Source organism: Eriocheir sinensis, chromosome 64, assembly GCF_024679095.1.
Source record: "Eriocheir sinensis breed Jianghai 21 chromosome 64, ASM2467909v1, whole genome shotgun sequence".
NCBI classification, from domain to species: domain Eukaryota; kingdom Metazoa; phylum Arthropoda; class Malacostraca; order Decapoda; family Varunidae; genus Eriocheir; species Eriocheir sinensis.
In genome coordinates this window covers 2,817,332-2,829,831 of record NC_066572.1, presented here as the reverse complement: position 1 = coordinate 2,829,831, position 12,500 = coordinate 2,817,332, and the positions used below count along the sequence as shown (strand labels likewise).

At 42.5% G+C, this 12,500-nt stretch overlaps 2 protein-coding genes across 6 annotated transcripts in view; one reads left to right on the top strand and one right to left on the bottom strand.

The window, feature by feature from the left end:
• LOC126987254 (translation initiation factor IF-2-like) overlaps positions 1 to 12,500 on the top strand; it is a 48,299-nt gene that overhangs the window by 19,304 nt on the left and 16,495 nt on the right. For all 5 annotated transcript variants that reach the window (XM_050844092.1, XM_050844088.1, XM_050844090.1 and 2 more), the window contains exon 2: positions 356 to 528. The gene's annotated coding sequence lies outside the window, so the exon portion shown is untranslated. The remainder of the gene's footprint in view (positions 1 to 355; positions 529 to 12,500) is intronic.
• LOC126987441 (uncharacterized) lies at positions 10,811 to 11,780 on the bottom strand. The gene is made up of 2 exons (XM_050844406.1): positions 11,472 to 11,780; positions 10,811 to 11,329 (listed from the first exon to the last, which is right to left on the bottom strand). Exons 1-2 carry the CDS (start codon positions 11,778 to 11,780, stop codon positions 10,811 to 10,813), a joined length of 828 nt encoding a protein of 275 aa, XP_050700363.1.

Below are 12,500 nucleotides of genomic sequence, written 5' to 3'. Positions count from 1 at the left end.
CATATTTTTTAAGGTCAGATCCAACACCACGCTAATTATTTTTGTAGCTTTGGGGAAGACATTAATTAGGAAGAGGAGGAGGAGGAGGAGGAGGAGGAGGAGGAGGAAAGGAAAGAAGTGAAATACTCTTTGATTGAGAGACGAAACTAAGGAAGGAAAAGGAAGAGGAGGAGGAGGAGGAGGAGGAGGAGGAGGAGGAAAGAAATCGGATAGAAAGAGGAGATGAAAGGAAGAAGGAAAAAAGAGAGAAGGGAAGATAAGACAGAGAGAGAGAGAGAGAGAGAGAGAGAGAGAGAGAGAGAGAGAGAGAGAGAGAGAGAGAGAGAGAGTTAACGGCAATTACCTTCTCTTTCAGACCGTAATGGAAGAAGGAAACAGAGAGGACTGAAGATAAAGGAAGGAAGAAGGGAGAAGAAGAAGGAAAGAAAGAAAGAAAGAAAAGAAAAAAAGAATATGTGTTTGTGAGAAAATAGTGAAGACTACTACTACTACTACTACTACTACTACTACTACCAACATATCGTGAACGTAAGTATGAAAAGTGTGTGTGTGTGTGTGTGTGTGTGTGTGTGTGTGTGTGAAAGTTGGATAGACATGATCTCTTTCTAAAACCATGTACGTGTGTGTGTGTGTGTGTGTGTGTGTGTGTGTGTGTGTGTGTGTGTGTGTGTGTGTGTTGATTTTATTGCTATTTGTTTTATTATTTTTTCTTCTCTTCTTTCTTTTTCATCTTTTTCTTCTTATTGTTTTCTTTATTTTTCTTCTTCCTCTTTTCTGCTTTTCCTTTTTTCTTCTTTTTCTTCTTCTTCCTCTTCTTCATTTTGTTATTATTTTTCTTCTTTTTTCTTCTTCTACTTCATCTTCTTTTTCTTCTCCGTCTTCTTCTTTTCCTTCTTCTTTTTCCTCTTTTTCTCCTACCTCTTCTTCCTCTTATATTTATTCCTTTTCTTACTACTACTACTACTACTACTACTACTTCCACCTTTTACTACCACCTCTACTACTACTACAACAACCAATCCTAATACAATTTTAATATAGTTTCCCTTTCACGCCCATCACCATAACACCATTTTCCCTCATGCATTGCCTCCCCCATTATTCTGTAAGCCAATTTGCCGGTCGAGCGCTTACATACAACGAATTAATTTTCTCATCTAGTCACAGTGTTCCGGAACCATGCCGAGGAAAGAGCAATTGAATGTAGACAGTGTAGAATATAATGAAGTTGAATTGTAGGGAATATAGAAGAGGAAGCCGTTTTTTTGTGTTGGTAATACTGATGTCTCTTAATGAGGTAGAGCTTGGAACACAACGAACGCGAAGGACATTGGTTTTACCTTAAAGGAAAAATAAATGAGAAATAATGTTCGTTAATCACTGACCCTTTAAAAGACATTAGAGATGAGTGGCCTAAAGAGAGTTCAATTTTTCGTTAGGAGAGATGTCCTGATACTCTCTCCTCCTACAAGCGGTGAAGTCGTAGGCTTGAGGAAATACAGACGAAGGAAGGCTAGTTCAGAGTTTACCAGTGTAAGGGATGAGAGACTGAAGATAGTGGTTAACTCTTGCATAGGGGATTTGGACAGGATAGGGATGAAGGAGTGAAGATGCTGGTTAGCTCTTGCATTGGGGATTTGGACAGAATAGGGATGAAGGAGTGAAGGTGCTGGTTAACTCTTGCATTGGGGATTTGGACAGAATAGGCATGAAGGAGTGAAGATGCTGGTTAACTCTTGCATTGGGGATTTGGACAGAATAGGGATGAAGGAGTGAAGATGCTGGTTAACTCTTGCATAGGGGATTTGGACAGAATAGGCATGAAGGAGTGAAGATGCTGGTTAACTCTTGCATAGGGGATTTGGACAGAATAGGGATGAAGGAGTGAAGATGCTGGTTAACTCTTGCATAGGGGATTTGGACAGAATAGGGATGAAGGAGTGAAGATGCTGGTTAACTCTTGCATAGGGGATTTGGACAGAATAGGGATGAAGGAGTGAAGATGCTGGTTAACTCTTGCATAGGGGATTTGGACAGAATAGGGATGAAGGAGTGACGATGCTGGTTAACTCTTGCATGAGGGATTTCGACAGTATAGGGTTGAGCTAGAGTAGAAAGTCGTGTGCGGTGGGGCCACGGGAGGGGGGGAGGCATGCAGTTATCAAGTTCAGAAGAGCAGTCAGCGTGAAAATATCGATAGAAGATAGAAAGAGAGGCAACATGGCGGCGAAATTTTAGAGATAGGAGACTGTCAGTAAGAGGAGGAGAGCTGATGAGACAGAGCCTTAGACTCCACTCTGTCCAGGAGCGTGAGATGCATACTCCATACGAGGGCGGACAAGGCCCCTGTATATGGACAGCAACTGTGCGGGGGAGAAGAACTGGCGGAGACGGTACAGAACGCCCAACCTCGAGGAAGCTGATTTAGTGAGAGAGGAGATGTGAAGTTTCCAGTTGAGATTTTGAGTTAAGAATAGACAGAGGATGTTTGTTTGTTGTAGAAGGTGACAGCTGAGTGTTATCGAAGAATATGGGATGGGCGCTTCGAAGATTGGGTCGAGTTGATAGGTGGAGAAATTGAGTTTTTGAGGCGTTGAAGGACACCAAGTTCCTCCTACCCCAATCGGAAATGAAAGCAAGGTCTGAGGTTAAGCGTTCTGCAGCCTCCAGGATAGAAATTGCCGTTGTATTTAGTGTTGGTAATGACGGAGATATCTTAGTGAAGGAGAGCTTGGAACACAACGAAGAGGAGAAACAGTTTATAGGAAGAAGAAGTTGCCGTTTTTTTTGTGTGTGTGTTGGAAATACTGACACACAGAGAAGGCGAGAAACAATTTAAAGGAAGAATATGCCGTTGTTTTTTGTGTTGGTAATACTGACACAGAAGGGGAAGAACAGTTTAGATTTAGAAGCTGGCGTTGTTGTTTTTTGTGTTGGTAATACTGACACAGAAGGGGAAGAACAGTTTAGATTTAGAAGCTGGCGTTGTTTTTTTGTGTTGGTAATATTGACACACAGAAAAGGGAAAGAACAGTTTAAATTTAGAAGGTGCCGAGTTTTTTTTGTGTTGGTAATACCGACATCTCTTCTATACTGTAACGAACGAAGACTCACACTTAACATACACATCGTCACATATAATCAAGTCGGTCCATGTTAACTTATGAATATTTTAACATCGATATCGTGTTAGTAATCTCTGGGGGAAAGTCGTAAAGAAATGATTTTGTTAAGTCTGGCGCGACAAAGTTTTCGACAAAGCCAATAAGAGAGAGAGAGAACTTCTCTCTCTCTCAGTGTGACAGATGTCTTAAATCGCACCAGGGATCGAGAGAGAGAGAGAGAGAGAGTATAAAGAGATGGGTAGACGACTCGAATTGGAGAGAGAGAGAGAGAGAGAGAGAGAGAGAGAGAGAGAGAGAGAGAGAGAGAGAGAGTTGTTTTCAAACTATAAAAAATGAAATATCGTTTGGGAAATACAATTTTTATGAAGTTCAATACTCTCTCTCTCTCTCTCTCTCTCTCTCTCTCTCATAGAAAAGCTAATATAGACAGACAAATAGAAAGAAAGATAAACACACACACACACACACACACACACACACACACACACACACACACACACACACTCACACACGAGATAGAGAGGGACGGAAAGACTGAGAGAGAGAGAGAGAGAGAGAGAGAGAGAGAGAGAGAGAGAGAGAAACATGTTGTAATATAGAGAAAAGTGACTAAGATTCCACCTCTAACGACACGAGAGAGAGAGAGAGAGAGAGAGAGAGAGAGAGAGAGAGTGAGAGTTATTCCGACAACAGCAACATTCACATATATACTCACTCTTCTCTCTCTCTCTCTCTCTCTTCTTCTCTCTCTTCTCTTCTCTCTCTCTCTCTCTCTCTCTCTCATTGCGAGAGAGAGAGAGAGAGAGAGAGAGAGAGAGAGAGAGAGAGAGAGAGAGAGAGAGAGAGATGTTAATTGAGGAATGATTGGAGTGATAATTATCATACAAATTACCTTTCATCTCTCTCTCTATCTCTCTCTCTCTCTAATTTATTATAATTATTACTATTATTATTATTATTATTATTATTATTATTATTATTATTATTATTATTATTGTTATTATATTATTATTATTATTATTATTATTTTTATTATTATTATTATTATTATTATTATTATTATTATTATTGACGTTGATTTTAGGCTTCAGAGAGAGAGAGAGAGAGAGAGAGAGAGAGAGATTCTGTCAGTCCTGGCGTATTGATCTTGTGGTGGAAAGAGAGAGAGAGAGAGAGAGAGAGAGAGAGAGAGAGAGAGAGAGAGAGAGAGAGAGAGAGAGAGAGAGAGAGAGAGAGAGAATATGCAGTCGCAGAATGGAGGGAGGAAAGAGTTATGAGAGATTTGCTTTAATTTTCTTTCCTCCAAAGAGAGAGAGAGAGAGAGAGAGAGAGAGAGAGAGAGAGAGAGAGAGAGAGAGATTTTTCTTCTCTCCATCTCTCCCTTTCCTCTTCCTTCCTTTCTTCTCTCCTCTCCTTTTCTTCCCTCCTCCTTTTCCTCCAAGTCTTTCTCTCTTTCCTTTTCATTTTATTCCTTTCAATTTGTCTTCTTTTCCTTTTTCTTTTTTTCTTTCTTTTCTTTCCTCATTTTCTTCTTTCCTCCACTTCTTTCTCTTCCTCCTTTCTCTCTTTTTCTTCCTATTTTCTTCATTTTCTTTCTTAATTTTCTTTCCTTCACTTTTTCTTCCCCATTTTCTTCCTTTTTCTTCATATTTTCTTCTTTTATATTTTTCTTCATTTCCTTTCTTTCCTCTTTTCCTCTTTCTTCCTCTTTTTTCTTCCTCTTTTTCTTCCTTTTTCTTCATATTTTCTTCTTTTACATTTTTCTTCATTTCCTTTCTTTCCTCTTTTCCTCTTTTTTCCTCTTTTTTTCTTCCTTTTTCTTCCTTTTTCTTCATATTTTCTTCTTTTACATTTTTCTTCATTTCCTTTCTTTCCTCTTTTCCTCTTTTTTCCTCTTTTTCTTCCTTTTTCTCCCTTTTTCTTCATATTTTCTTCTTTTACATTTTTCTTCCTTTTTCCTCCTTTTCCTCTTTCCTCTTTTTTCCTTTTCCTTTTCTTCATATTTTTCTTTACATTTTTCTTTTTCTTCTTCCTTTTTCTTCCTTCCTCTTTTTCTTCTTTTTTTCCTCTTTTCTTCCTTTTTCTTCCTTTCCTTCCTATCTCTTTTCTTCCTTTCTCTTCCTCTTTTCCTCTTTCTTCCTCTTTTTCCTCATCCTCTTTTTTCTTCCTTTTCTTCCTTTTCTTCCTTTCCTTCCTATTTCTCTCCTTTTCTCTTCTTCCTCCTCTTCATTTTCTTCTCTCTCTCTTTCCTCTTTATCTCCCTCCTTTCCTCTTATTTCTTCCTCCTCTTCTTCCTCTTCCTCTTCCTCTCTTCTTCCCTCTTTCCATTCTTCCTCCTCTTCTTCCTCTTCCTCTTCCTCTTTATCTCCATCCTTCCCATTCTTCCTCCTTTCCTCTTATTTCTTCCTCCTCTTCTTCCTCTTCCTCTTCCTCTCTTCTCCTTCCCTCTTCCCATTCTTCCTCTTCCTCTTTTCTTCCCTCCATCTTTCTCCTCTTTCCTCCATCTCCTTCATTTTCTTCCTCTTCTCTCTCTTTTTCCTCCATTTCTCATTTATTTTCTTTCTCTCCTTTCCTTTCTCTCCATTCCCTCCTTTCCCTCCGTTCTTCCTATCTTTCTCTCCTTCCCTTCTTCCTCCTCTTCCTTCTCCTCCCTTCCTTCCTTCCTTCCTTCTTTTTCTCTTTTTTTCCTTTTTTCTCCTATTTTTTTATCATCTTTATTTCCTTCTCCTCCTCCTCCTCCTCCTCTTCCTCTTCCTCTTCTTCCTCTTCATTTATCTTCCTTTCTGCATGTCTCTCTCCTTCTTTACACCTTTCCTCCGGTCATTCCTCCTCCTCCTCCTCCTCCTCCTCCTCCTCCTCCTCCTCCTGTTGCTCGTTTCATCTCGTTAGTTCAGTTCACTCTTCCTCTTCTTCCTTCTTTCCTTCCTTCTTTCTTCCTCCTTCTTTTTTCCTTCCTTTTTTTCTTCCTTCCTTTCCCTTCTTTCTTCCTTCCTTTCTTCTTCCTCCCTTCCTTCCCTTCTTCCTGTCTTCCTTTCTTCCTTCCTTCCTTCTTCCTTCCTTCCTTTTCTTCCCTTCCCTTCCTTCCTCTCTCTTCCAATTTCATTCATACTCAGTTTCATCTTTCTCTTCCTCCTCGTCTTCCTCCTCCTCCTTATCTTCCTCTTCTTCCTCCTCCTCCTCCTCCTCTTCCCTTTTATCTCGTCTCATGTTCGTTTTCATCTTCCTCCTCCTCCTCCTCCTCCTCCTCCTCTTTTAATAGCAAACTAAGGGGCAGGTCGGACAGCCTTCCATGACCTGTAACGACACAAACTACTCAGGGAAGGAGGAAACATGGAAACACGGAAAGGCAGGGCACAGCAAGCCTATTAGCACATTATGAGGTTGCCTGCTATAGTGATTTGATATAGGTAAATTATCCTAAGTGCGGTAATTTGGGTCTGTCTGTCGGGTAATGGGGAGACAGAGGGGAAGGGAAGGGGAGCGAAGGGAAGGGAAAGGAAAGGAAGGGAAGGAAGGGGATGATAAAGGAAGCGAAGGGAAGAGGAAGGAAAGGGAAGGGAAGAGAGAGGAAGGGAATGGAAGGGAAGAGGAAGGAAGGGGATGATAAAGGAAGGAAAGGGAAGAGAAGGGAAGGGAAAAGGAAGGAAAGGGATGAGAAGGGAATGGAATGGAATGGAAGGGAAGGGAAGGGAAGGGAAGGAAAGGAAGGAATGGGAAGGGAAGGGACGAGAAGAGAAAGGATGAAGGGGAATGGAAGGGAAGGGAAGGGAAGGGAAGGGAATGGATGGGAAGGGAAGGGAAGGGAAGGGAATAGAAGGGAAGGGAAGGGAAGAGAAGGGAATGGAAGGGAAGGGAAAAGAATGGAAGGGAAGGAAAGATATGATAAGGGAATGGAAGGGAAGGGAAGAGGAAGGAAGGGAAAGGAAAGGAAAGGGAAGGGAAGGAAGGAAAAGGAAGAGAAAAGGAAAGAAAGGGAAAGGAAAGGAAAGGGAAGGGAAGGAAAGAAAAGGAAGAGAAAAGGAAAGAAAGGGAAGGGAAGAGGAAGGAAGGGAAGGGAAGAGAATAGAAGGGAAGGAAAGAAAAGGAATAGAAAAGGAAAGAAAAGGAAGGGAAGAGAAGGGAAAGGAAAGGAAGTAAGGGAAGGGAAGAGAAGGAAAGGAAAGGGAAGAGAAGGGAAGGGAAGGGAAACGGAAGGAAAGGAAAGAAAAGGAATATAAAAAGGAAGCAAGGGAAGGAAAGAGAAGGAAAGGAAAGGGAAGGGAAGGGAAGGGAAGGGAAGGGAAGGGAAGGGAAGGGAAGGAAGGAAGAAAAGGAAGGAGGATGATAAAGGAAGGGAAGGGAGGAAGGAAGGAAAGGGAAGGAAGGAAGGGAAAGGACGGAGAGGAAGGGATGATAAAGGAAGGAAGGAAGGAAGGAGGGAAGGAAGGAATGGAAGAAGGAGAGGAAGGAAGGAAGTAAGGAAGGAAAGGAAGGGAAAAGGAAGGAATGGGAAGGGAAGGGACGAGAAGAGAAAGGATGAAGGGGAATGGAAGGGAAGGGAAGGGAAGGGAATGGAAGGGAAGGGATGGGAAGGGAAGGGAAGGGAAAAGAATGGAATGGAAGGGAAGGGAAGGGAAGGGAAGGGAAGGAAAGGTATGATAAGGGAAGGGAAGGGAAGGGAAGGAAGGAAAAGGAATATAAAAAGAAAGAAAGGGAAGGGAAGAGGAAGGAAGGGAAGGGAAGGAAGGAAAAGGAAAGAAAAGGAATAGAAAAGGAAAGAAAGGGAAGGGAAAAGAAGGGAAAGGAAAGGAAGTAAGGGAAGGGAAAGGGAAGGAAAGGGAGGAAAAGGTATAGAAAAGGAAAGAAAGGGAAGGGAAGAGAAGGGAAGGGAAGAGAAGGAAAGGAAAGGACAGGGAAAGGGAAGGGAAGGAAAGAAAAGGAATAGAAAAGGAAAGAAAGGGAAGGGAAGAGAAGGAAAGGAAAGGGAAGAGAAGGGAAGGGAAGGGAAAGGAAGGGAAGAGAAGGAAAAGGAAAGAAAGGGAAGGGAAGGGAAGGGAAGGAAATAAAAGGAATAGAAAAAGGAAGCAAGGGAAGGGAAAAGAAGGGAAGGGAGGGAAAGGGAAGGGAAGGAAGGAAAAGGAATAGAAAAGGAAAGAAAGGGAAGGGAAGAGGAAGGAAGGGAAGAGAAGGGAAGGGAAGGGAAGGGAAGGGAGAGTAAGACAGGAAGAAGTGTGTGCGTCAGAGCGGAGGGGAGGGAGGCAACGACCCGCTGAATCGAACGCCGAAGCGAACTATTCGAAATGGTTTGACGATAGTAAAATATCATAGTTTCCATTGGTTGCTTTGTTTACAGGAGGACAAAAGGCCCTTCGTGATCCAGTGCTGGCAGCCATGAATAGACCGTATTTGATATTAATTGGCAACGCGGACGCTTTACAATGTGTGTTTAAAGTTACTTAAAAGCCAAAAATCGATATAACCGCACTTATTTTGTTTACGTTCTGTGGCGCCGGTAGACAGGACGCCCGGCCCCAGCATGGTATGGCAGGCAAGGCGTGTGTTTATAGTGGCGCCATCTGTCATCAAATTAAATACCAGTGACATTGGAAAGCAAAATACAGCCATAAATTAAATGTTTAGGAGACGAAATTCCTAATGTTGCTTTTAGCCAGGGTGGGGCGAGTCCAGTCTAGTCCGGTATGGTCGGCGGGAAGGGAAGGGAAGGAAAGGGAAGGGAAGGGAAGGAGAGGAGAGGAAGGAAAGAGGTAGGAAGGGAAAGGAAGGGAAGGGAAAGGAAAGGGAAGGGAAGGAGAGGAGAGGAAGGAAAGAGGTAGGAAGGGAAGGGAAGGGAAGGGAAGGGAAAGGAAAGGGAAGGGAAGGGAAGGGAAGGGAAAGGAAAGGGAAGGGAAGGAGAGAAAAGGAAGAGAATAGGAAAGCAAGGGAAGGGAAGGAGAGAAGAGGAAGGAAGGGAAGGGAAGCGAAGCACAGAGTTATAGACTAGAGGGCTCAACGCCAAACTCTCGTCACAGTGAGAGGTGAAGCCACTGGTCCTGCCTGTAACTCTGTGGTCTTCCGCAATACGGTGATTCATTGGCGGCCTTTCCACTATTGCACGTGTTTACACCTAACCACTAATAGCTAGAAACTATTATGATATTTTGGTCACACACTTATTGCACTTAGATATGCCTACAATAAGATAATGATAAAAATATGTGGTCGTGTATAAACTTTTTCGTTCACCTTATATGCGTCAACTCGTCATTCATATACTTTTTATTGCATTAGATTTTCGTTTAGTTTCAAATTCAGCACATTTTTCCGATTCAAATGGTGTATGGCATGTACCTATGTAACAATGATCAGGGGGTAACAAATGTACAAGAAAATAACAAGTCTATCTGACAGGATCGCCGAGGCGCTGGTAACTTGATAATGACAGATATAAGTGTGTGATGTTAAATTTCTCTCTGTCTCGCTATCCGTCACCCTGAGATGCCCGCCCGTTGCTTCAAAATCCAGGCTCTGGGAACACTCTATGTGTATAACTCTGTGCCAGACCTGTCCAATCCAGTATGATCCTCGGGAAGGGAAGGGAAGGGAAGGAGGGAAGAGGAAGGGAAGGGAAGGGAAGGGAAGGGAAGGGAAGGAGAGAAAAGGAAGAGAATAGGGAAGGGAAGGAGAGAAGAGGAAGGGAAGGGAAGGAGAGAAAAGGAAGACAACAGGGAAGGGAAGGAGAGAAGAGGAAGGGAAGAGAAGGGAAGGGAAAGGAAAGGGAAGGGAAGGAGAGAAGAGGAAGGGAAGGGAAGGGAAGGGAAGGAGAGAAAAGGAAGACAATAGAGAAGGGAAGGAGAGAAGAGGAAGGGAAGGGAAGGGAAGGGAAGGAGAGAAAAGGAAGGGAAGGGAAGGGAAAGGGAAGGGAAGGAAGGAAGAGAAAGGAAGAGAAGAAGGAAGGAGAGAAGAGGAAGGAAGGAAGGAGAAAAGGAAGACAACAGGAAGGAAGGAGAGAAGAGAAGGAAGGGAAGGAAGGAAGGAAAGGAAAGGAAGGGAAGGAAGGAGAAGAGGAAGGGAAGGAAGGAAGGAAGAGAGAAGGAAAAGGGAAGGAAGGAGAGAAGAGGAAGGGAAAGGGAAGGAGAGAAAGGAGAGAAGAGGAAGGAAGGAGAGAAGGGAAGGAGAAGAGGAAGGAAGGAAGGAAAAAGAGAAGAGAAAACCAAAAACCTACGAAAAATAAGTAACACATATTTTTCCTCGGCCAGCAGACAGTGTTCAGCCTTTGCAACGACTCAAAACCTCGGCTGTCTCTTCTTATCTTCACATCGATTCTTGTTCTCCAGTCAAGTGCTTAAACTGCGGGGTCCTATATTTCCTTTAGTATTTTCGATGGTTTTTTTAATTCCATCGTTGAGTTTTAAATCTTTTTCTTGTATCGCTGTTTTAACGCCGTGGTTGTGGGAGTGATGTGTCGGCTACTTGTTCTGTGATGTTCTGTGATGTGGGTATTTGTTTTGTGATGTTTTGTGATGTTCTGTGATGTGGGTATATGTTTTGTGATGTTCTGTGATGTGGGTATTTGTTCTGTGATGTTCTGTGATGTGGGTATATGTTCTGTGATGTGGGTATTTGTTCTGTGATGTTCTGTGATGTGGGTATTTGTTCTGTGATGTTCTGTGATGTGGGTATATGTTCTGTGATGTTCTGTGATGTGGCTATATGTTCTGTGATGTTCTGTGATGTGGGTATATGTTCTGTGATGGGGCTATATGTTCTGTGATGTTCTGTGATGTGGGTATTTGTTTTGTGATGTTCTGTGATGTGCCTATTTGTTCTGTGATGTTCTGTGATGTGGCTATATGTTCTGTAATGTTCTGTGATGTGGCTATATGTTCTGTAATGTTCTGTGATGTGGCTATTTGTTCTGTGATGTTCTGTGATGTGGGTATTTGTTCTGTGATGTTCTGTGATGTGGCTATATGTTCTGTGATGTTCTGTGATGTGGCTATATGTTCTGTGATGTTCTGTGATGTGGCTATATGTTCTGTGATGTTCTGTGATGTGGGTATTTGTTCTGTGATGTTCTGTGATGTGGCTATATGTTCTGTGATGTTCTGTGATGTGGGTATATGTTCTGTGATGTCCTGTGATGTGGGTATATGTTCTGTGATGTCCTGTGATGTGGGTATTTGTTCTGTAATGCTCTGTGATGTGGCTATATGTTCTGTGATGTTCTGTGATGTGGGTATTTGTTCTGTGATGTGGCTATGTGTTCTGTGATGTCCTGTGATGTGGGTATATGTTCTGTGATGTTCTGTGATGTGGGTATATGTTCTGTGATGTGGGTATTTGTTCTGTGATGTTCTATGATCTGGCTATATGTTCTGTGATGTTCTGTGATGTGGCTATGTGTTCTGTGATGTCCTGTGATGTGGGTATATGTTCTGTGATGTCCTGTGATGTGGGTATATGTTCTGTGATGTTCTGTGATGTGGCTATTTGTTCTGTGATGTTCTGTGATGTGGCTATATGTTCTGTGATGTCCTGTGATGTGGGTATATGTTCTGTGATGTGGGTATATGTTCTGTGATGTTCTGTGATGTGGCTACTTGTTCTGTGATGTTCTGTGATTTGTTCTGTGATGTTCAGAAAAGGGATATACGCTCCCCGACCAGCTGGCACCATTTTTTGGACATATGGCACCGAACATTGACTTGAATTCCGAAATAGAAAAAAAAAAACAGGAAAATGCTTCTCTGATAGTGGCCGTGTGTGGCGCTGCTAACCTAACCTAACCTAACCTAACCTTAACCGTCTATTAAGCTCTGCCTCGCCAGCTCATCCTCTCATCACTCACTCTTCTATCGATATTTTCACGCTGACTGCTCTTTTGAACTTGCCAACTGCGTATCTCTCACTCTCCCACGGCCCCGCTGAACACGACTTTCTACTCTTGCTCATCCCTATAGTGCCCAAATCCCTTATCCAAGAGTTAATTAGTATCTTCATTCTTTCATCCCTATACTGTCCAAATCGCTAATGCAAGAGTTAACCAGCATCTTCATTCTTTCATCCCTGTGTTGTCCAAATCCCTTATGCAAGAGTTAACCAGCATCTTCATTCTTTCATCCCTGTGTTGTCCAAATCCCTTATGCAAGAGTTAACCAGCATCTTCACTCTTTCATCCCTGTGCTGTCCAAATCCCTTATGCAAGAGTTAACCAGCATCTTCATTCTTTCATCCCTGTGCTGTCCAAATCCCTTATGCAAGAGTTAACCAGCATCTTCATTCTTTCATCCCTGTGCTGTCCAAATCCCTTATGCAAGAGTTAATCAGCATCTTCATTCTTTCATCCTTGTGCTGTCCAAATCCCTTATGCAAGAGTTAACCAGCATCTTCATTCTT

Excerpts from the sequence above, each read along its gene's own strand:
- LOC126987441 (XM_050844406.1), bottom strand. The coding sequence starts at position 11,780 with ATGGTGCCAGCTGGTCGGGGAGCGTATATCCCTTTTCTGAACATCACA. Across the intron at positions 11,330-11,471 it reads AGAACATCACAGAACATATA|AACATCACAGAACATATAGC; the intron begins GCCAGATCATAG and ends CCCACATCACAG.